Below are 24008 nucleotides of genomic sequence, written 5' to 3' on the forward strand. Positions count from 1 at the left end.
TCTTACCTTCTTGGTCATTCACCGAAGTTAACAATTTCCATAGATCCTGCTATTTTATTCAATAGTCCATTCTACTATTTAACCAATATAATCAGATACCTCAAGATTTGGATTCAAGAAGTAGGTATCAGGAGCATCTTAAATTCCAACAAAATTAAACCTTTTCTTATATTTCATTAGGTTCTTTGTACTGTAGGAGGTGATGTTTGAACTTTAATATACTAGGCTTACTTTATCTGCTCCTGAGAGATTGCTTAACCACGCTACATCCTTCAAGAAGAGGGACATAAGCATCTCCAGGGAGAATAGGTTTATGATGTATGGCAATAAGCTGAATTGCCTTTGTGCTCTGAAACATGCCTCCTTTCCCCACCCACCAGTAATATTTCCTCAAAAAACCCTTCTCATAGATATATCCTAGGAAAAACAGGAGACAGAAAGAATTGCTCTGTGACAGTGGGAAGAAACTCTGTGATCCCAACTTACATTAACCTCAAGCCTCCCCATATTACGGGTGCTCTTCTGTTGTGGATCACATAGGGTCCCTCCTGTGCAGTGTAAACGTGCTATCTTCACTTCCTTACTTCTCATGCACTTTTCAATTCCATCCAATCTGTAAGCCATGCTTATCATCAAATTGAAACAGCTATTGTCAAGGTCACCACCATGTTGCCAAAATCCAACAGACATTTTGTTGTTGTATGCCATCAAGTCGATTCCGACTCATAGCAACCCAATAGGACAGACCAGAACTGACCCATGGGATTTCCAAGGCTGTAATCTTTACTGAAGCAGACTGTCACATCTGTCACCCGTGGAACAGCTTCTGCATTTCTGCATTAATCATACTTTATCAGTCTCCCTTAATAAAACACTCTCCTTTTGGTTGCAACAATACCACTCATGTCCAGTTTTCCTTGTACCCCATTTTCCTTCTATCTCACTGGCTACATTTTCAAATTCCTTTGTAGGTTCCTTCTTCTCCATTTGACCATTACTTGTTGAAGTTCCTTATAAGTCAGTCCTAATCCTCTCATTCTCTTTCTAAATAATTAAATTAAATCCCATGGTTTTATGACTCCAAAATTTATATCACCAAGGAGTACTACTTCAAACTGAATATCTAACTGCTACTTGACATCTCCACTTTGATATCTCATAGCATTTCAAAGTCCATATTTCAGCAGTAGACATCTATTGTTTTTCCTGCCTAGTATCCATTCACCGTCCTTGTGGTTGCAGCATACTCTGCACTATCCTTTGAGGAATCATTCCTTTCCTACACTCTCTCATTGCATTTGGTTTAAATGACGCTGTTCTATTCCCCCAAATTCAGGAACAGGCACATGACTAATTCCCAGACAATCAGCATAATCCTCCTTGTCACCTTTAACTCAAGGATGTACAAATGAATCAGATCAGCCCAGTATTTTTACATAAGTCCAGAATAAAGCTAAGACGTTTGTTAGAAGTAAAATTAGGAGAAGCAGGAGGAGAAGCTCTTTTTTTATCAGAGTTGCTAAACTGTTAAGACTATGTATGCCTAAGAATGAGGCCAAAAAAAAAAAAGAAAGCAGAAGTGAGTGATAGAGACAGATTTCTAAAAAAAAATAATTTGTGCGCTTCATTCAGCTTTTCCTAAAGAAAAGTTCTTGGACCTTTCTGTTTCGTGATGGACTACATTCCCTTCTTTGCTCAAGTCAGTGTGAGTTGGGTTTGTGTCACTTATAATCCTGGGAGTCCTGACTAGTACTATGTCCAAAATGTAACTCTTGATTTTCTACTCAAATCTTATCCTCTCCCCAAATCACTCATCTCAGTAAATGATAACACCATCCACTCAATCAATCCAGAAATCTAGGACTCATAACCTGATAACTTCCCCAGCAAGTTTAACACTTTATCACCACTTCTGTGACTTATGGTAAAAAGTAATACTTGAAAATTAAATTCTTAACATCAAATCACTATCAAAATTAAGATAAGCGCAGGATGATTTAATTCTCAATCAGCTCGGACAGTGGGGCTAAGCATATTTTCATCCTGTCAGGTATAGAATTCATTCTATTATCTGGACCAATTCTAGTAAATCTAGCTATAGAAATCCAGGGAAGATACAAATAAGAGAAAAGAGGCAAAGGCCAATATATTTTCCAAAACAAAGCACAAAGCCCCAAAATATGACCAAACCAATCTCCAAATTCCATCTTTGAGGGTCTATTCGTGGAATCTCTTCTGATACTGATTTTTATATCAGTCAGGGCCCAGTCAGGAGACAGGAACAACACTAGTTATTGAACAGAGAAAATTTAATATAAAGAATTGTCATTAGGCATGTTAACTAGAAAATGAAAAAAGATGAAAAGAGTTAACGTAAACATAGCAATTGTATGAGTGTATGAAGTACCTATCGCCCCTAGGGCTGGGAGAACAAAGGGAAGTGGCTGAAATGATTAAAAATGATTAAAAAGCAGCTTGGAGAAGGGGCCCTAAGGAGCTAAAATTCAGACCTCTGAGGAAGTAGTGGTCATACTTAGCTGGTGCTGGTGTTTCTGTACTCATAGGAGAGACCCTGTGAGGCTCTGTCTGCAATCGGGCACCACTCCTGATACGGTGTCTGTGAGCAAGAATGCAGTGAGGATGGTTCTGCAAATGTTGGGAAAACTGCAAACTGAATTCAGGTGTTCACACAGAGAGGAACTGCTGCTGCCGGGGTATTAGGAGCATGCCACTCACAGGAACAGGAAATAGATGGAAAGTGAACAGGTAGATCTTGTAAAACAAACAGGAAGGAAAAAGCCCCTTTTTCTTCCTCCAGCCTTATAATCTCCCTCCAGCACCCCTTACTGGCATAATCTAGCAAAGAGAAGCTGGCAAAGCAAAAAATGTGGTCTGCAGAGTTCCAGGCCCCCAACACCTTAAGGGGAGTAGAAAAAGGCAAGTTTGGAGTTGAAAAACAATACCCCTACAATTGGCAGAACTACCAATATCAACCCTAATCACAAAACTGCCATCTCTCAAACACAATTTGACCTCTTATCCAGGATGAACTGAGCAATATTGAGCAAAGAAAACTGACACTTATAATCTCAAAGAACAGGCAGTTTAATTCCAAGATGTCAGGTCACTAGAGTAAGTGCTCCAGAATAGTGAACTACCGATAATTTATTTTCTTCAAATAAAAGTATAACAAAGAAAGGTTTCTCCCATCACATGGAACTAGAAGTAACCTAAATGCCTAACAGTAGCCAACCCTGAGACACATAAATAGTGACTGTGTGTGTGTGTGTGTGTGTACTGGATCAAAAAGACTAACTAACAGCACAAAGAAATAATGGTAACCGTATGTTATAAAATCTTAGGCCTGTTAATAGGGTAGAGGATAATCTACCTCACCCCTCAACCCCAATAGTAAGGAAATATTAATGCCTTAGATTCCAGGGAAAAAAATCCAACAAAATATGTCTTTAAATGATTAATTTGTCATTTAACAAATATTTACTGAGCTACCATATGCCAGAAACTGTTCTAGGTGCTGGAAACACATCAGTGAGAACAGACAACAAAAAATAAAGTCCCTAGTCACATAGAACATTCATTTATTTCAACAATAATAATATTTATCATTATATTTGAGACTTTATACCAGGCACCAATTTAGATGCTTCAGTATGTTATTTAATCCTCCCTACAATCTTATCATCAAAGTGCTGTTACCTCATTTTACAGACGAGAAAACTAAATATTAGAGATAAAGAATGTGACAAAGGTTACATAGCTAGTAGATGTCTGAGTATACATTTAAAACCAGACTTGTTTACTTGAAAACTGCCTTAGCAATGACAGTAAAAAATACTTGACAACTGAATTCTATATCGAGAGTATATAGTTACTTTTAATTAATGAAGTAAATGTGTATTGCTTAAAAAGTGAAGCAATGCAATTAATGTCACTGACATGTATACTTAAAAATGGTTAAAATGGCAATTTTTTGTTATCTATATTTTATCACAATAAAATTTGTTTTAAAAAGTGAAGCACTGTAACTTAAACTCTAAAGAAAATAAATGTCCAGCAGGAAAATAAAATGAATTATAACAACATGTAAGTATTTTAAAAAGTTAAAAAAGTATTTAGTGGTATTTAGAAAATACCATTAATTAACCTCAGGATAACTTTATCTAAAATGAACAATGAGTACTGTAAAGCAAAGTCAACAAAGTTTTTCTGTAAAGGGCCAGATAGTAAATATTTTCAGCTTTGTGGTTAAAAAGGAGAATCTAGGCTATTATGTAAGTACTTGTATAACAAGAACAAAGACAAATTTAAGATCACTATGACTTGGAATCTACTCGACAGCAATGGGTTTGGGTTTTAGTTTGGATTACTGATGAAATTTAAAATACAGTAATAACAGTAATTTAGTATAATTTTTGGGATAACATTTCAGTTAATTAGGGTTCAGAATTAATGTGTCCTATCGTCAAAACTGATTGCAAATGTTCATCTGTTATTGCTGATCTGTAATAAGTTGTATTTCATCTTCCAAAATTTTCATTTCATAAAGACAGGTACTACCAAACACTGATATCAATTCACAATTATATGATTCTAATTGAGCATATTCATTACTTGTCAGATATTTATAGACTTTTATTAAATTCTTCTCTTGATATTTGCCTTTTACTGTGTCATTACATTGCAGATTAATCACTTCTAATTGAAAGTTAAATGGAAGCTCCACAATTGCAGTTAAATGGATTTTGACATATGAAAATTTTCTTTGCATTTGCACTGAGGTCTAATAAACACTGATGGAGGTATAGTTGGAGCTCAGAAGGTATTTCTACTGCAAATTCATGTGAGAATGAAGATCTTTTTTGTTTTAACTTTTGACATCATTAGAAGTATATAAAGCAGACTGACATTATTTATGATTCAAATAACATCATTAGTTGCCAAAATGACTTCACTGCAGTATAAGTTTCTGTTACATTTATTGTTTTGTCTCATAATTTTAGGTTAAATAACCTAAAAGTAATTCATTAAGAAACACATCAGATCTACAACAAAATCTAATTTCAAAAGCCATTCATTGTTCAGTAACAGTGGTTGAGGGCAGTTCTTATCATTTAGAAACTTCAGAACTGACCCTGAGCGTAAAAAAAAAAAAAAGGCAAAAAACTTTTACTACTTCTAAGCCATCAAACTGCTATGTGGTAGGGAAAGGCAGGATATTCAGCTTATATTTGGAACTGACAATGGTTAAGTCCACAAGAGCAAGTGAAAGTCACCATTGACACTAACGGTTCAATAACACATGATAGGTTCAAATAGTTTCCCGTTAAGTACCTGCTGATAAATAACACAGTGAATAACGATAGGCTTTTAATACCTTACATTTTCACAAGCTTGTATATTTGTCCACCTAAACCTTTTTTCTGCTCCACACATATTTTAGTTGTAACACAGTTCAGCAGACTACATTCTGCATTGTACTAGTGTTTTCTCAGCTTCTTTGAAAATATTCTTACCTCTAGCTGTTCCACACACAGACTACTCATACAGGCTAGTTACTCAGTCACTTTAAACTCAGCATTGACTCCTCAAATAAACAACTAGACAGTATTGATAATATCTGTCAACTTTTCAAGAACCAAGAAAAACCACTTAAAATAGTTTGCCTTTTTTTTTAATTGACCAATGTCATCAAATCTTCAAGCAACTGATCTCACCAAAAGGCTAATAATCTTAAACAAGTTTTAGTTTCTCTGGACATATTTCTTTGACTGTTGCATTCAAAAATTTAATTAACTCACCACTGGTAAACAGCTTTCTTGGTGGCTAACAAATGAACCTCTTGGAAATTTACTCTGGTTACAGCTTAATTTTCATTTTTTATTTTTGTGAAGAAATTCTGCTATAATGACATATTCTGTTTCAAATTTTTCTGACTTTTGCTTTCCCGTGAGTAGCAATATTGTGATAGATGATTAATCTGGTGATGTCAATGTATGTTGTATCCTTTCAGCACAGCTATACTGTCACAAAAATCCTCACAACTAGACCAATAAGCAACATCACGATAAACGGAGAAAGTACTGAAGTTGTCAAGGATTTCATTTTACTTGGATCCACAGGCAACGCTCATGGAAGCAGCAGTCAAGAAATTAAAAGACACATTGCACTGGGCAAATATGCTGCAAAGACCTAAAGTGCTTAAAAGCAAAGATGTGAACTTGAGGACTAAGGAGCACCTGACCAAACTATGGTATTTTCAATGGCCTCATAGGCATGACAAAGCAGGACAATGAATAAGGAAGCCAGAAGAAGAATGATTCCTTTGAATCGTGATGCTGGCGAAGAATACTGAAAATACCATGGACTGCCAGAAGAACAAACAAATCTGTCTTGGAAGAAGTACAGCCAGAATGCTCATTAGAAGCAAGGATGGCGAGATTTCATCTTATGTACTTTGGACATGTTATCAGGAGGAACCAATCCCTGGAAAAGGATGTCATGCTAGTAAAGTAAAGGGTCAGTGAAAAACAGCAAGACCCTCAACGGGATGGATTAATACAGCGCTGCAACAATGGCCTCAAACATAGCAACGATCGTGAGGATGGCACAGGACTGCGTGGTGTTTCGTTCTGCTGTTCATAGGGTCGCTATGAGTCTGAAGCGACTCGCTGGCACCTAACAATGACACAGTATCACTGTATAATAAACACAATACTTTGCCATCTAATTCCATAACAAAATGATCCACACTCCAATGTGCCTTAAAAGTGTGACATTCAAAATCCACTTTCTCTTCTTTTGTTATAATGTGATGGGTACGTACCAGTAACAAAACACAAAATAAAATGTCGCAGTATGACAATACACACAGCACTCAAAACACTGTTTAGTTATAAATGCATCACTGTGATTTGTAGTCTGCTGAACAGCAGTGCAAACTGATGACGGCACATGTAGTCTGTCACAACCACTCCTCTCTGTCCTTATAGTGCAGAAGCAATCACTGAAAATAAATAAATGAGTGTGGCTGTGTCTAAATAAAACATTATTTATAGACACTAAAATTAAATTTTATAAAATTTTCACGTCACCAAATATTATTCTTTTTTAACTAAGTTTTTTTCACTCATTTAAAAATATAAAAAGCATTCTTAGCTCAAAACACGAGTCATGCACAAACAGGTTGCAGGCTAGATTTGGCTCACAAGCCATACTTTGCCAACCTCTTCTCTAAACTGCATATTATCTGATCATTCTTGCAAATGGAACTTCTATTAAATAGGCACTTTCCCACATGTAGTAAAATTATATTGTATATCCCAAATGTGAGGCTGAGATAAGGAGTCAGGCTCTGGTGCTGCAAAATAAGCTCTAGAAATCCTATACTTGCTTAATGCTTGTAGCACAGGCTAACAAAAATCAAAGTCTATCCCTCATACAATTTTCTTGGATGAATCGGCTACCATAAAGGCAGCCAAATTTACAGCCCAATTTCTTCTTCTGGCTCTTCAAAACTGGAATTCTAGGGTGATAAAAATGCTTTCACATTTAATGTTTTGCACTCGACTACTCTAGATGACTGACATTTAATGAATTTTAATTGAATGAAATAAAGAATGAATGGATGGATGGATGAATCTACTGCATACTTTTTGAATACTCAATTGGTTTAAGCCCAACTTATCTGCTATTTCAATGCTTTTTCAACTCAGATATAATTGGTCCATATAACATTATAATGTTCTTCACAAAGGCATATTTTTCTAAACTTTTAACAATTTCATCATCAAATTTTTAAAGCTTTACTAAATATCAAAACCTAGGCATGATCTACTGAATTCTAATCCAATTAACAGAGACTTTATTTCAAGTGAAAAGTTAACATTTTATCATATTCCAAACTAACTTCAACAATGAGTATATAATTTAATTTTGCTTTTTAATCTTCTATTCAAATAGCTATGCACTGTCTCTAATATCCCCAAAGGGAAATCTGTAAAATATCTTTTCTTGGTACATATTTGGGTTCTAAATTTTCCATTAAAAGCAATCCTTTCTCTGTAGGCAAATGCTTAGCATGGTATTTAATCCATAATTAGTAAGGAAATATTTTTGCCAAGAGAAGGAACTACCAATCTTAAAATTTTTTAAAGCTGCAATTTATCAGGAAACGAAATATTCTCCTTTATTCCTATTTGCAAGTCTACCCTCTGGCCGTACACTTTACAAATCAACTTTGAGCTAGTTTAGCTTCTTAATCTGGTTACATTTATGTTATATAATTTCAAGTCCTAAATCAGCTGCATAATAGGTATTCTGAACTTGATTTCCCATTAAAAGTATTCTATTTTTAGCAGACATGATAAAATAATTTTATAATGTTGCCTAATATAGTAACATATTAATTAATTATATCCATGTAACTTCAGTATGAGTTCGTTGTATTATTCAAGAGTGAAGCTCAAAAATTCATGTTACAATTGGAATAATAATCTACCATAAAAATATTTTACCAATAATAGAGCAAATATATAAGACATTATTCAGTCTTCAACTTTTTAAAAAAATTAACTTGAGAATGTCTTAGTAATAAAACAGCTAACAAAAATTTTTAAATATTCTCATTATTACAATTTATCCTAAAAATTTGAGTCCACTTGGTTCTGGAATTCCTAATGCATTTTATTTATCTTGAATATTATAAATTAAGATTTTCCTCCAATTGCTAATGTACATTGTCTATCATTTCAATAGACTATGTTCTTCACAAATATATACAGTAAATTCATTACTTAAATATTACAAGAAATTAGATATTATGCAGGAGGATAAATTTCACTATGGATAGTGTGGTGTGATCTATTACTTTTGTGCGGCTTTTCTAGCCATGGTTTTGTAACTCCCACCCAGCTGATTGGGCGGGACTGCATGATAGGTCAGTTTTGCCTTAAAAGAGAGCCAATTCTAGAGCAGAGGGGAGGAACCTACCAACAAGGAAGGAGAGACCAGCAGGAGAGACCCAGCAGTAGGAGACAGCGTGGTGGGCTTCCCGGCACATGAAGAGAGGAAGCTGAGCGCCTTTGGGCAGAGACTGAGGGGCAGGGAGAGGCGTGCCTGCGAGCACAGCTGGGAAGAGGCTATCCTGATGGAAGAACTGTATCTTGAGTGTTCCTGAGCCTGATTTGTAACTGTTACTTCTGTAATAAACCCCGTAATCGTGAGTGTGGTCTATGAGTTCTGCGTGGCCATTGCAATAAATAATCGAACCCAGCAGAGAAGTAGAGTGCTGCGGGAGGGACAGTTGGTGTAAGAGTTGGTAAAGATGGCGGAGAAAGGAAGCCTGTCTGACCTCTGCCTCATAGGAATCAGCCTTGGGCTGTTGATCTTGGTTCTCCTTCCCCCTTGTGGGGCTGGAGGAGGTCAGATACTGCTCCCAAGCCATTTTGACAGATAGTGACACCTTAAGTCAGATACATAAAGCTGGTATCTTTAGCGTTTGTTATTAGCACCTTAAGATCTATGCTTTTATCTGGAACATTTGCAGTCTATCTTCCTTCTTCCTGTGTTAGGTTTAATTTCCAAATTGCCCTACTCTTCCTCTTCTGTTCACTCTCCCCCCCACAAAAAAAAAGGAAAAGCAAGCAGTGTGTTGTGCTATTTTCAAGGGTTTAATCCCTGAATGAAATGTTTCACAATTTATAGGTCAGGAGATGAGCATACACATGTATTCTTGCATTTGCTGGCCCAATTTTTACTTAAGATTTTACAGAAAAACAAGAGACCTGCAATAACAATACCAACTACATAACAGGTTATGTTCTGGAACACAGGAGAACCTAAAACTCTCTGTAATTGATCTTACTGCTTAAAAAAAGGTCAAACGTTATTTTTTGTACCGTTGGTCAAATGGCTGACAACATGACTTTGTAACTCAAGTGGGAAACAAACCTATGTTGCATTATAGTATTAAGAATAAAATATATCTAATAAGAAAAAAATGGAGTCTGTAATGCATCAATTAGCCACTGAACATCATTTCTAGACCTTTCTCCAGGTCAGGAGATGTGGGAAGCAGATAACACTAGCATTGGGTAAGCCAAAAAATTCTAATGTAGGGAAGTAGCTTTAAAACATTTTGGCCATGATCCACAGTAAAAAATATATTTTACAATATAAGCCTATGGAGCAAAACTAAAAAAAAATTAATAGAACAATTATCCTGACTGTGCTTTTCACTCTGATATTTTCTAATCTATTCTTTTCTATTCCTTTTTATTAGTGGGGGTCATTACCCTCTCTCTGAAGAAGCCCTGGTGGCACAATGGTGAAAGCACTCAGCTGCTGGGAGGTCAGTGGTTTGAAAGACCGAAGAAGAACTGACACCTTTGAATTGTGGTATTGGCGAAGAATACCGAATATACCATGGACTACCAAAAAGCAAACAAATCTGTCTTGGAAGAAGTACAACCAGAATGCTCCTTAGAAGCAAGGATGGGGAGACTACATCTCACATACTTTGGACATGTTATCAGGAGGGATCAGTCCCTGGAGAAGGATATCATGCTTGGTAAAGTAGAGGGTCAGAGAAAAAGAGGAAGACCCTCAATGAGATGTGTCTTAGTTATCTAGTGCTGCTACAACAGAAATACCACAAGTGGATGGTTTGAATGAAGACAAGTTTATTTCCTCATAGTCAAAGTAGGCTAAAAGTCCAAATTCAGGGTGTCAGCTCCAGGGGAAGGCTTTTTCCTCTGTCGGCCTTCTTCTCTTCAGGGTTCCCCCAGACTAGGAGCTTCTTGGAGCAGGGACCCCGGTCCAAAGGACGCACTCTGCTCCCAGTACTGCTTTCTTGATGGTATGAGGTCCCCCTGTCTCACTGCTCACTTCTGTCTTTTATATCTCAGAGATTGCCTCAGGACCAAAATCCAGTCTTGTAGATCAGGTCCTGCCTTACTAACACAACTGCCACCCATACTCCCTCATTAACATCACAGAGGCAGGTTTACAACATACAGGAAAATCACACAGTACCAGGAATCATGGCCTAGCCAAACTGATACACACATTTTTTGGGGGGCATAATTCAAACCATGACAAGATGGATTGACACAGTGGCTGCAACAATGGGCTCAAGCATATTGATTGTGAGGATGGCACAGGACTGGGCGGGCAGTGTTTCATTCTGTTGTACACAGGGTCACTATGAGTCGGAACTGACTCGACGGCATCTAACAACAACAAGTGGCTCTGCTGGAGAAAAGACCAGGCAATCTGCTCTCATAAAGATTACAGGCTAGGAAACCCTACAGGGCAGTACTACTCTGACCTATAGGGTCACTATGAGTTGGAATCAACTCCAGGGCACACAGCAAAAACAACACCCTCTCTCAATTGTTTCTGAAAGGTGGAAGGAGAATGAGTGAAGGAGTCGGGGATAGGAGAGTGAGGATGGGAAATATTGCTCTACAAGGGATATTTGGCAATGTCTGGAGATATTTGGTTTTCACAAGGGGTGCAGGGAGAGATGCTACTGGCATCTAATGGGTAGCAGCCAGGGATTCTGTTAAACATCTTACAATGCACTAGACAACAAATAATTATCTAATTATCTGGCCCCAGATACCAATAATGCTAAGGTTGAGAAACAAACAGTAAAAACACTGTTTTTCTGATTTACAGATTACAGATCAGGAAACAGACCTAGAGTAGTTAAACAGGTAGGACAAGATCATGCAGTTAGTGAGTGACACAGCCAGGATTTGTCCTCCTATTTGCTTCCAAAACTTATGCTTTAAACATCCCTCTTGGTTTACACAAATAATGGCTAGTCACTCATGAATTGTAATTATTAGCATCACTTACCAGAACATAGTGAGTAAAATGACATCTATTACAAATTTGAATGAAATTCTATACATGTATTTAAAATAATGAAATAGATACAAAGGGACAAATGAATAAGAGCAGAAGACACCAAAACACCTATAAGGCTGAAGATATGAAAGACATCAAAGACATCAAAGAAAAAGCCAAAAAACATCAGGGAAACAAACAAAATGGTAGAGTGAACTATGTGGATGACCAACGGGATTCTATTATTTAAAAAGCAAAAAAGATCCCAATATGTAAAAGCTATAATATTACATACAAGGGTCTGGAAAGAATCCTTCTACAATGATAATGTTGCCTGGTGCTTTAACTCTTTAAATTAGATTATTTCACCTAAATTTGCTTTGCACATTTTTGAAAGTTTGGACACAAGAATGAAAAGAGCCAGAAAAGTAAGACAGAAAGAATTCTGAGTTTTAAAATATATCTTTTGAAGTTATTTAGCCTAGAGATAATAAAGCAAAGGAATGACTCTCTTTTAAAAGTTGGTTGGTCCTCAACAGAACGATGTATTCACATATGAATACACAGGAAAAACGTGTTTAAATGTCACTAATAAAAACTTTTTTAATTATTAGGGAAAAATGTCAAAGATTAACTATCAAGGATAGCTATGAATCACATCAGATATCTTTAAAAGTTGCTGATCCTCAAAGCAGACAGACACTTCTTCCATGAATAATCAAAAATGCTACTCTAATAATGAAATTATTACAACACAACTCAATCTCTTTCCCATACTACTCCAGTCTCTCGACAGCTACAACTTCTCCTTAGTGAATTCCACTTTCAAGAGTACTATCAAATAGGAAAGGATTATTTCATTTAGATTTATTCATCCAAAGCTGAATTAAAGTGTGAGTGTCCACATGAAACACATGTTGGCAGAAACCATAGTCTGTGAAACAAATTATTAGATAGATGAGAAAGTCTCTACTAGGAGTTCAAATCAGAGGAGAATACATATATGAGTGATATGTAGTTTATTTTTATATTTGATAAAGGTTTTAGATTTACTGAATAGTATTACATAGATAAGAAAATGTGATTTTAAGTTAATTTACAAATAGCTTTTTCTGTCAGATTTTTACAAGTGAATACTTCAAAATCCTGAAACAAAGTATAAGCCCTTAGAAGGATACTAAATATAAAAAGTTTTCAAACATCGCATTGATGCATTTCTGTTTTGATATTCATTTTCTTTTTATATATTTATGTGGTAAAAGTGAAGACATTAGCAAAGGAAAATAGAACAGCCACCTAGATAGATTCTAAACTAAACCACTAAAGATACAAAACCAACTTTTTCTTATCATTTAGTACTATGATACCCTTGGGTAAATACAAAAAATGACCAAACTAAAGCTTAATAAGCCCCCAGACACCCTTTTAGCTCAGTGGTGAAGTTATCTCCTGGTTCACCGTTCAGCCTGGGAGTGGACAGCCCCATAAAACCAAATGGGGCTAATGAGGTACAGTAGTCCAGTGACAAGGGCCAGAAGGCAGAAGGGGACATGGAAGCTGGTAATAGGGAACCCAAGGTTGAGTAAGGATATTCTTGATGTGTTGTGAGATTGTTAACCATTGTCATAGGGCAACATGTGTAGTAACTGTTAAATGAGAAACTATTTTGTTCTGCAAGCCATCATCTTAAGTGAGAATAGCAGCACGATTGGAAGAGTGTAGTCAATGTCACTGAACTGTGCATGTAGAAATTTTTGAAATGGGGTATCTTTGGCTATGTGTATTTTCACCAAAAAAAAGGTTGAGAAGTTAGAGGGTTGACATGTTGTGGGGTTGTTAACCAATGTCATAAAACAATATGTGTACTACCGTTTCATAAGAAACGATTTGTTCTGTAAGCCTTCACCTGAAGTACAATAAAAAAAATAAAAATAAAAAAATAATGTGGAAGACCAAACAATGGTTTAGCTTAAATAGCAAAAAATGTCTGCCTTGAGCATTATCCTCATTTAAGAACTATCTGTATGGGATCATATTGACAACAGCAACTCAAAAGATTAGATAGGAACCTTAGGGGACAGTGAGTTTATGTTAATGAGTGAGGAACAACTCAGAAAAAGAGGGTGAGAATGGCTGCACAACTCGAAGAATGTAATCAATGTCACTGAACTGTACATGTAGAAACTTTCTGTGTATATTCTCAACAACAGCAAAATAAATAAAACTTTCAAAAGTAAAATAAAAAAAAAGATTAATAAATATACTTAGATATTCCAAGGGTCCAACTGGGATTATGACTAGAAAGTTATTAACCCTAAGAAATTATTTAGAAAGAACATGCATCTTTAAAGTGTTTAGACTTCCCAATTAGGATCATGAAATGAACCTCTACTCACATGTTCTTTTCATGCTACTCAGTAAAATTTTGTAGCTTTCTTCCTGGAGGACCCCACATTTCTTGACAGTTATTCTTAAATTACATGTTCTGTTTTTTATTTCAGAATGGGAATTACTTTTCATTTACATTTTCTAACTATTTTTGGTATAGTATAAAATGATTCTATATTAATTTCATATCTAGCTGATTTTGGCTTCTCTTATTGATTCTTGGTGATTCTTATAAACAGGAAATGGATTATTCATCAAATAATATTAGGAAATTGTGTAGCGGGGGAGGGACTCATGTTAGATACTCACCTATCTGGTGTATTTTGGCATATACCAAAATAAATTCTAAATTGATTAAAGAGTTAAAGGCTAAAAAAATAATAATAAAAACATAAGTAAAGTACAGTTGATTATTTAACTATTTGGGGATGAATAAACAGTAAGGATGACAGCTATGGCAAAAACTCACCAGAGACAAAAAGATTTAGCTATATTAAATTCAATAGTTCTGAATGACCAAAGAAAAGTCGTAAGTAAACACCAGAATGGGAAATATATTTGGAACAAATCATAGTTAAATAGAGAAAATCCTGACTATAATAAAAAGCTCTTATTAATCAATAAGAGAAACACTAACACCCAGTAGGAACATGGGCAAAGGGAATAAAATGAATGAACAGATAATTCGTAAAAGATATCAAAAGGCCAATAAACACAAAGAACATTCAACTTTACAACCAAATTCAAATTAAAATGACAAAGAGATAGCATTTTTTGTGGCCTATTCAACTGGAAAAGATTCGGTGCATTGAGACTGAAAGCTCAAGCACATCTGGCAGGAGTATAAAGTGTTATGACCTTTCTGGAAAAAAATGTAGTAATCTGCATTAAAAGCTTAAAAGTGTCCAAAGTATGAATATACATTTGTGAAATAATCAGAGATGTAGGCAAAAAATTATGCATAAAGATAACCATTATAATATTATTTATACTAGCAGTTGGAAGCAACTGTAATGTCTCCAAATAATGGAATAGTTAGTTTGTAGTACAACCTTATGATAGAATATTAGTGCAGCCATTTAAAACATATTTCTAAAGAACACCTAATGGCATGAAAAAAAACTAATGATATTAATTAGAAAAATGAAGACATAAAATTATATATATAGTATAATACCAATTTTATAAATATGTAAAATATACATGTATAGGCAAAAAGGAAAAAAGATAACAGATTGTTAACAATGGTCCTATCTGGGGGAAAGGATTATAGATAATTTGCATTTCCTTTTTTATACTTCGAGGAATCTTTCAGCTGTTCTATAGTGAATATATTATTACCTTTATAAGAAGACACAAAAATAAATGTTATTTTTAAAACTACAGTCAATAAATATTTTTAAACTAGCCATCAAGTGATGCAACAAAACATTCAGAAATACAACACCAAAAAACACAATTTAAAAATATCAGTAGACTTTTCTATATATGAACAACAGAAGATATTCACTTTTTTTAACTTGAAATGTTTTTCACATGACCAAGATTATTAAAAGACTTGCAAACCAAAGGCAGTAATAACTAACTATTAAATGTTCACTCAGCAGTAAAATCCTTATCTAATGAATCACAGCAGACGTATTTGGTTAGAGCGCTTACCTTTTTCGCTTACACTCTCACTTTCGATCTCAACATCATCACAGCTTGTATATTCAGGCGTGGAAGCTAATTCCTCCTCTGAACTGCTCAATGAAACCTGGCGCATTTTACCTCCTTTCTTTGATTTATGAGGCTTTGGTGGTGGAGGTCTTACTGACTCTGACTGGTCTGAACTGAGAGAATCATTCCTTAACATTGTTTCCATTTTTTCCCGTTTTGTTTTCCGAACAGCAGAGCTGGGATCTAAGTGGTGTTGTTTCCTTAATGAGTCAGTACGCCTCATATCTGGTCTATCAATGGGTATTGGACTCCTCCGGGGGGTAGGAGGACTATGGTTTGTGGTCCTTTGTGGGTAAGAACCTGGTCCCTGAGCCTCTCGAGTTCTTTCCATTGAATAAGATCGCTGATTTTCCATGGCAGCTGTCCGTTCAGATATAGATCTTTGCCTTGATGGTCGTTCCATCCTTAGCGTAGAAATCCTGGACTCTTCCAATTCAGCATTTGCCAAAGAAACATCACTATGTCTTCTCTCATGCCGTGCTCGGGACACTTCAGCATGGATACGCATTTGTTCTTCATAGGGCTGGGGCTTTACTGGATAACGGGCCAAATTTGGATCACTTTGGTAGCGTGCCTGGTACTCCTCCTCTCTCCTTTGTCTTTCATATTCATCTCTGCCCTCCACATCCTCCTCATCATCTACAATATACTCTTTGGAACGCCTATGACTTCTCCTGTTGGAGTCCCTATAACTTACATGATCAGATTCTTCATAAAATTGACATTGCCTATCAGCATAATCTGATGGAGATCTAGGCATTGCGCTATCTGAAGGAGCATACTGTGAATATTCCTCTCTTTCTTCCCTTTGGTCGTATCTTCTATTCTGATCTCTGGACACTGATGGACTTCTTTTCCTAAGTAACCAAAGGAAAAGAAAGATGAGAAGAGCAACATTTAAACAATTTTACATTTTATTGATTCACTGGCAGGCTGTTGGATAAATTCAAATACTTCCCTTGTTTCATTTTTTCTGATTTCATTTTAAAGACATATCGTAACAAAAGTTTTACTAGTACTCATTTTATTCAGTTCGAATAGTCAATTTACAAGGTACTTTTGCAGTGGTTATTAAACACTTGACACACTACATATAAAACATACTTATGCTCTGAAATCAGATAATCAATATCACATTTAGCTGCTGCAAAACAGCTTTCATTCTAACTTCCTTGATAGGCTTGCTACACTTCAGCTATTCGCCAGCTGTTATTCAGTAGCTTAGAAATATTCTCCCTTCCATCCTCTCTCTTCCTGAAACCTCGCTGTGAAAGTTACTTGAAAATGTAATGAAGCCAAACTTACTTGGCTCAAGAATTGAATACTTTCTGACTAAAACTAAATATTGGCTCCTAAAAATTAATCGTTTTTTCATTCAGCATCTACCTAGATCACTCCCAGCTTTGGTTTACCCCGATCTTCATTTTATCATTATGTCTCCAACCCTTCTTCAGTCCTCTACTTTGATATAAGTAATTTAAATAAATACCATTTTCATTTTCTGGATTACAAAGCGATTTGTTCACCACCACTGCCTTAGCAGTCAGAGAGGACTGCTATTTTTGTTCCATCTTCATTAAGATTAATGCCATCTCGGTGACACTTCTCCACTCAGTCTCAACATCTGACCCCGCATATTTCCTTCCAGTCTCAGAAGAGGACATGGCTTCTTAAACTCTCAACATGTCTCACTAACACTGGCACAACCCGTAACCGGACTTTGCAATCGCACATAATACTCTTTGTCAAGAGTCCTCTTCTCTTGCATGAACTCAGATGGTATCAACTACTAGCCACAGGAAGCAATGAGGTTGGAATCCTGAAGATTACAGAAAAGGATTAGAATAACTGCTATGGGGATTTTGCTAGGACATGAACAGGAGCTAATGAGAAAGTGGGGTCAGTTGAAGTGTTTAAAGATGACCAAGATGAGACAGGTCTGTTGTAAAGTTCTTAGACAATATTTTTTTGGCCCAAAAGCAAGAGCAGAGAAGGAACATGATGAAATGACACAAACCAACAACATCATCACTCTCTTCTAAAGTCTCCTCTGTGTCACCAAATCCCTTTTCCCTCATACCTGGAATACAGGCTGCCAATGTATCGATCAGCGTTCATTAGCGAAAACAGAAGTCTCTCTAGGTTTTCCAAGTAGGAAGGGCTTTAATACAGGAATGAGAAGCTACACAACTGTTGAAATGGCTAGGAGAATGAAGGCCAAGAAAGTTAATGCTGCTGATCTCAGCCTGCAGAAGCAAAGGCAGGGATACTCAAAATGTTCGATTGGAAGATGCTTAGAGAGAAGTTGCCACCAAATATCTCAGCTGCCTACAGCATTGGGGTGATCAATTAACAGAAGCTCTCACAGGAGCACTAGGACTTTCACATCTGCTCATCTGCCTGTTTACAACTACTGCTTGATAATAATGGCTTCTCTTTCTCTTCTACCTTCCAAATCTTACACAAAGTATCTGGTAGACTCTAAGCTGGAACCAGAAAGGGAAAAGAGTATTGTACTGAATAAAGGAACTCATCTGTTCTCCTAAGTGTTTTACAATTGAACAAGTAGATGTAATTTCTTTTTTTTTTTTTAACATTTAAAGCTATGTAAACATTTATGACTTAATACAAATCATTACAATTATTACATAAAACCATTGATTCCTACAGTTGAAAATGCACAATCAAAGCAGGACACTCAAAAGAAATATGCTATTAATCTATACAACATCCTATATATATAGGATATAATATACATGAGCATGTTATGAATCACTCATTTTACTTTTGTCATTATTTTTAGACATGTCACTAAAAAAAATATGCCAGCATGGTAGCAGTGTCACGTAAAGAACACCAGAATTAAGGGATCTGGTTTTTTAGTTCAATTTTGCTATAATTAGTTATTTGAACCTACAAAAGTAATTTACTCTTTGGAAGTCTGTGCTTTAAAATGAGAGGCACAGAATACACATCTAACTCACACATCATTTTACCAAACATTTATTAGGTAAGAACTACATGCCACACACTATAACATAGGTGTGTGTCTGTGTGTGTGTGTGAGTGTGTGTGTCCACGGAGCAGCTGGTGGATTTGAACCGCCAACCTGTTTGGTTAGCAGCCTGAGCTCTTAACCACTTGGCCACCAGTGCTCCCGTATAACATAGTCTAGGAAAACAGAAATTATAAAAACATGATCCTCGATCTTAAGAAGACAAATGACTCATAGAGACTATGATCTTATAATACTGATACCACAATTTCATCAAGTTCAAAATGAAATCTCAAAAATATAAAAATTAAAAAGGTAATTCTGAAAAGGTACATTTGAACTAAGACCTAAATAATATATTTACATTGAGTGCAGTCCAAATGATATTTAAAAAAATACAGCACTGGAAACAAAAACAGTATCCTCATTAAGTTGTCATTATTTTCATTACTTTTTATTACTCCAAGTTATTCTTATAAAATATAAATCTACTAACTTCTTAAGTGTTGTTTTATTAAATTCAAAATTTTCCAAGATAATTCGCCTCGAGAACCCATCTAAAAGCAGCTCACCAAGTCTTTTTCACATACCCTTCCCTTTCAAAAGATTTCATGCTCTCAAACTGTCTATCTTCCTTCTATTCTAATGAAAATTCCAATTCCTCCTTATACCTGATGTCAGTTGGGAGTCAAAAGAAAAACGATCAGATTAAATCAGAGTGAATCGGTACTGGTTTAATAACATTCTCAAAAATACTTGCATGCCTTAAGAGGATGTTTGTTAACAGAAATTAATCTCTAAAATGTGGAACTTAAGCCATACAAGAAAGAGAAATGAGGGGGAATAGGGTATTTTGGAGGCAATTCACTTAATAGTGGCTCTCTTTCCCACTGTACTCCCTCCCTAGTTGATCGTAATCCATTTCTAAGCAGGAATGTTCATATTATCCTTTAAAAGGTTATGTTTCATGAGGACAGGAACTTGGATCTAAAGAGGATGGTATTTAATAAATGCTCAATAAACATCTGTTGAATGAGCGAACTGATTAATTATTCCTTAGATTATTTCTGTTTTTCATGGTCTGCTTTTTTCTTCTATATTCAAACCCACTGATTTGCTACAATAGTCAATTTCTTTGTTTTCTTTTTCTTTTTCCCCCTACTACTCCCATGGTAGTAACATATTAAGTGGAAGGAAGAATCTACTTTTACTAGTAGTGTAATTTATAGGTTAATGTGGTTTTGTAGTTGGACTACAGAATCCAACTACTGTTTATAAAATGACTTCTCTGGGAAAATGTATTTTGAGTGTCAATCACTTTAAAACTAAACTTTTGGAACAAAACTTCTTTGTTAATTAATGATTTCCAGTAATATACTTAACATCACACTGAGTAGGTCATAAGTTTAAAAACAAACAAACAAAGGAATACTTCATTCCTACCCTGAAGAATTAATATGATTTTCTTAAAGTAAACAGGGTACAAATAACATAAATGTAGTGAGTATTTATAACATAGGAGTTATAGTCTATTTTACTGGTAGATAAGAATATGTACTTCCTATTATAGCATTCAAGGAGCCCTGGTGGCACAGTGGTTAAGCACTTGGCTGCTAACTGAAAGGTCGGCAGTTAAACCTACCAGCTACCCAATGGGAGAAATATGTGACCATCTGCTTCTGCAAAGATTACAACCTTGGAAACCCTAATGGGCAGTTCTACTCTGTACAGTATTGTCGCTATGAGTCAGAATGCACTGGAAAGCAATAGGATTATAGAATTCAGTTTCAGTGTTGTGTTGTTGTTCTTAGGTGCTGTTGAGTCAGTTCTGACTCATAGTGACCCAGTGTACAACATAACAAAACACTGTCTGGTCCTGCGCCATCCTCACGATCGTTGTTATGCTCGAGCCCGTTACTGCAGCCACTGTGTCAATCCATCTCGTTGAGGGTCTTTCTTTTTTTCGCTGACCCTTTACTTTACCAAGCATCATGTCCTTCTCCAAGGACTGGTCCCTCCTGATAACATGTCCAAAGTATGTGAAACAAAGTCTCACCATTCTCACTTCTAAGGAACATTCTGATTGTACTTCTTCCAAAACAGATTTGTTCATGCTTTTGGCAGTCCGTGGTATATTCACCATTTTTCAACACCATAACTCAAAGGCATCAATTCTTCTTCAGTCTTCCTTATTTATTGTCCAGTTTTCACATGCATATGAGGAAATTGAAAATACCATGGCTTGGGTCAGGTGTACCTTAGTCCTTAAAGTGACATCTTTGCTTTTTAACCTTTAAAGAGGTCTTTTGCAGCAGATTTGCCCAATGCAATGCATCATTTGATTTCTTCACTGCTGCTTCCATGAGTGTTGACTGTGAATCCAAATAAAATCAAATCCTTGGCAACTTCAATCTTTTCTCTGTTTATCATGATGTTGCTTATTGGTCCATTTGTGAGGATTTTTGTTTTCTTTATGTTAAGGTGTAATCAGTTTCAGTAAAGGCTATAAAATTGCTATAAAGATTATAATATGGGTAAGCTGAGGTCTGTAAAAAAAAATCTTTAGAACCATTAATACTTAGTTTCTAACAAGCTATCACCTCACGTGCATCAGAAAGCTGGACAATAATAAGGAATGACCAAAGAAGAATTGATGTCTTTGAATTATGGTGTTCGCAAAGAATATTGACTATACGATGCACTGCCAGAAGAACAAACAAAGCTGTCTTGGAAGAAGTACTGACAGAATGCTCCTTAGAAGTGAGGATGGCAAAACTTTATTTCATGTACTTTGGATATGTTGTCAGGAGAGACTAGACCCTGGAGAAGGACATCACGCTTGGTAAAGTAGGGGATCAGCGAAAGAGAAGAAGACCCTCAACGAGATGGATTGACACAGTGGCTACAAGAATGGGCTCAAACATAGAAATGATTGTGAGGATGGTGCAAGACTGGATTGCATTTCATTCTGTTGTACACAGGTTCCCTATAAGTCGGAACTGACTCGACGGCACCTAACAACAACAAAGCAAGCTATCTAAATGCTTTTTAAAATCATATCTTCGGAAAATTGAATTTAATATTAAATCCAGCAATGACTTTGTTCTAGAGATTATAAAACTTGCCTGAAGCATGTGAATCATAATGTAGATGCTTATTTGTACAGGATTTAAGTAAAAATAGAACATCGATCATAATTTCTGAAATTGGAAAATTGGAATGACTATTGTCACTGTTACTCTAACACAGACTTAGTTTTTTTTTTTTTTTAAATGTACTTTAAGGTACACTATCTTATATATTAAAGCTATGTTAGAAGCAAGGCAAGATGATATTCTAAGAATAATAATGTACTTTTATTAAACAATGAATAATCTGCTGGCAATTATTCTAAAATGTTAAAATATTCTGCCAAAATAACTTTTACCAATTATATCATGAAATATATATAAAACCAAAACACCCACTGACGTCGAGTCGATTCTGACTCATAGTGACCCTATAGGACAGAGCAGGACAACTGCCGCATAGGGTTTCCAAGGCTGTCAATCTTTCCGGAAGCAGGCTGCCACACCCTTCTCCCGTGGAGCAGCTGGTGGGTTCAAACCACTGACCTTTCAGTTAGCAGCCAAGCATTTTAACCACTGCTTCACTAGGGCTCCTTGTCTCATACATGCTCTCCTTTAAATTAATATTATTGTATTTCTTAGGCACTATATTCTTTTCAGGAACTGAAGAAAATCCATGCCAATTAAATTGCTGTATCTCTAATTACTATCTTCACCACTGGCCATTATAAGCAAGCCTTGGCATTTATTATTATCTGGTGGAGAATATTCAACAGGTAAAAGAATATAATGATAATTTGTACACTTCTTTAAGCATCACAAAGTTTTTAACAGTACATAACCCACAAGTCATAATTCAGAAGAACGAAGGAATTCATCTAGGATGTTATATTTTATCTAATCTTTCAAACACCCCCAAGAAATTTAAAAAAGAATCCAAAATTATTTTTTCCTTTAAAATGAAATGTATTTGTGACATCTATAGTGCCTTGCTTTTCACTCTTATGTATTCTATCCATCCCCATTTCTGATATAATAACTGTATATTTATAGTCACTTTATTTTTACCTAACATCTATTTATCTTACTTCTCTTTAAAACCAACAGCAAAACTGGTTGCCATCGAGTTGATTCCAACTCATAGTTAGACCTAAATTGTCACAGTTATTTCCTCTTTCATCACATTATGGTCGTCTTAACTGGAACCACTTTATTGAAAATCATAATTTAAACTACCTAAATCTACTTTAATCAGTGCATTTCTAGTCATTGCTTTTAAAATTTTTTGTCATATGAACTAGCTATTCAACATATTTTTAAGTATTCTAGCTGCACTAGTCACACCTGATATCATATTGTAAATGTTATTCTGACCAAGCAGCATAGTTTGAGCAAGAAACTCTACCAACCAATCTCTTTGAAATTTCATGTCAAAAAAATCACATTGACGGATAAGAAATAGAAAGCTTCCTTCCCAAATAAAGGTACTTCTTTCAACTTACATACTGTATGTTAATTCATCATAGTTTCCACTTTACTATTTGCAATTTTTACCATCCTAGGTCGTTTATGTTATACCCCCTACAATACTGACCACATGTACTATAAAAATAATCACCAAATCTCTAAAAATATAATCCAGTAAACATTTAAAAACATTTGTAAAGACAATGAATGATTAAATGAAAACTTAAGTTTTAATATTCATATTTTTAACTTAACTAAAGACTTATGTAATTTTTAAGAATACTAATGATGTTGATAGTAAAGTGAAGAATTTGAGGATTACTAATTTCTGAAAATTAAAATTTTATATTATTACTATTAAACACTATATGAAAAATCTTAGAATCTTTTCTAATACAGTTCATTAAAAAGCTATCATTTTATAAATCGAAAAGTATAAACAATATAAGCTATATAATCATGGATATTCCTAAATACTAAAATATTTCATTAATACA

The 24008-nt window shown here is 35.4% G+C and overlaps 1 protein-coding gene across 20 annotated transcripts in view; it reads right to left on the reverse strand.

Annotated features, from left to right (window-relative positions):
• RIMS2 (regulating synaptic membrane exocytosis 2) overlaps positions 1-24008 on the reverse strand; it is a 647068-nt gene that overhangs the window by 364204 nt on the left and 258856 nt on the right. For all 20 annotated transcript variants that reach the window (XM_023725997.1, XM_023725994.1, XM_023726001.1 and 17 more), the window contains one exon: positions 15922-16838. In XM_023725997.1, the coding sequence (XP_023581765.1) occupies positions 15922-16838 (917 nt within the window). The remainder of the gene's footprint in view (positions 1-15921; positions 16839-24008) is intronic.

This window comes from Trichechus manatus, unplaced genomic scaffold, assembly GCF_000243295.1.
Source record: "Trichechus manatus latirostris isolate Lorelei unplaced genomic scaffold, TriManLat1.0 scaffold00009, whole genome shotgun sequence".
NCBI lineage: Eukaryota > Metazoa > Chordata > Mammalia > Sirenia > Trichechidae > Trichechus > Trichechus manatus.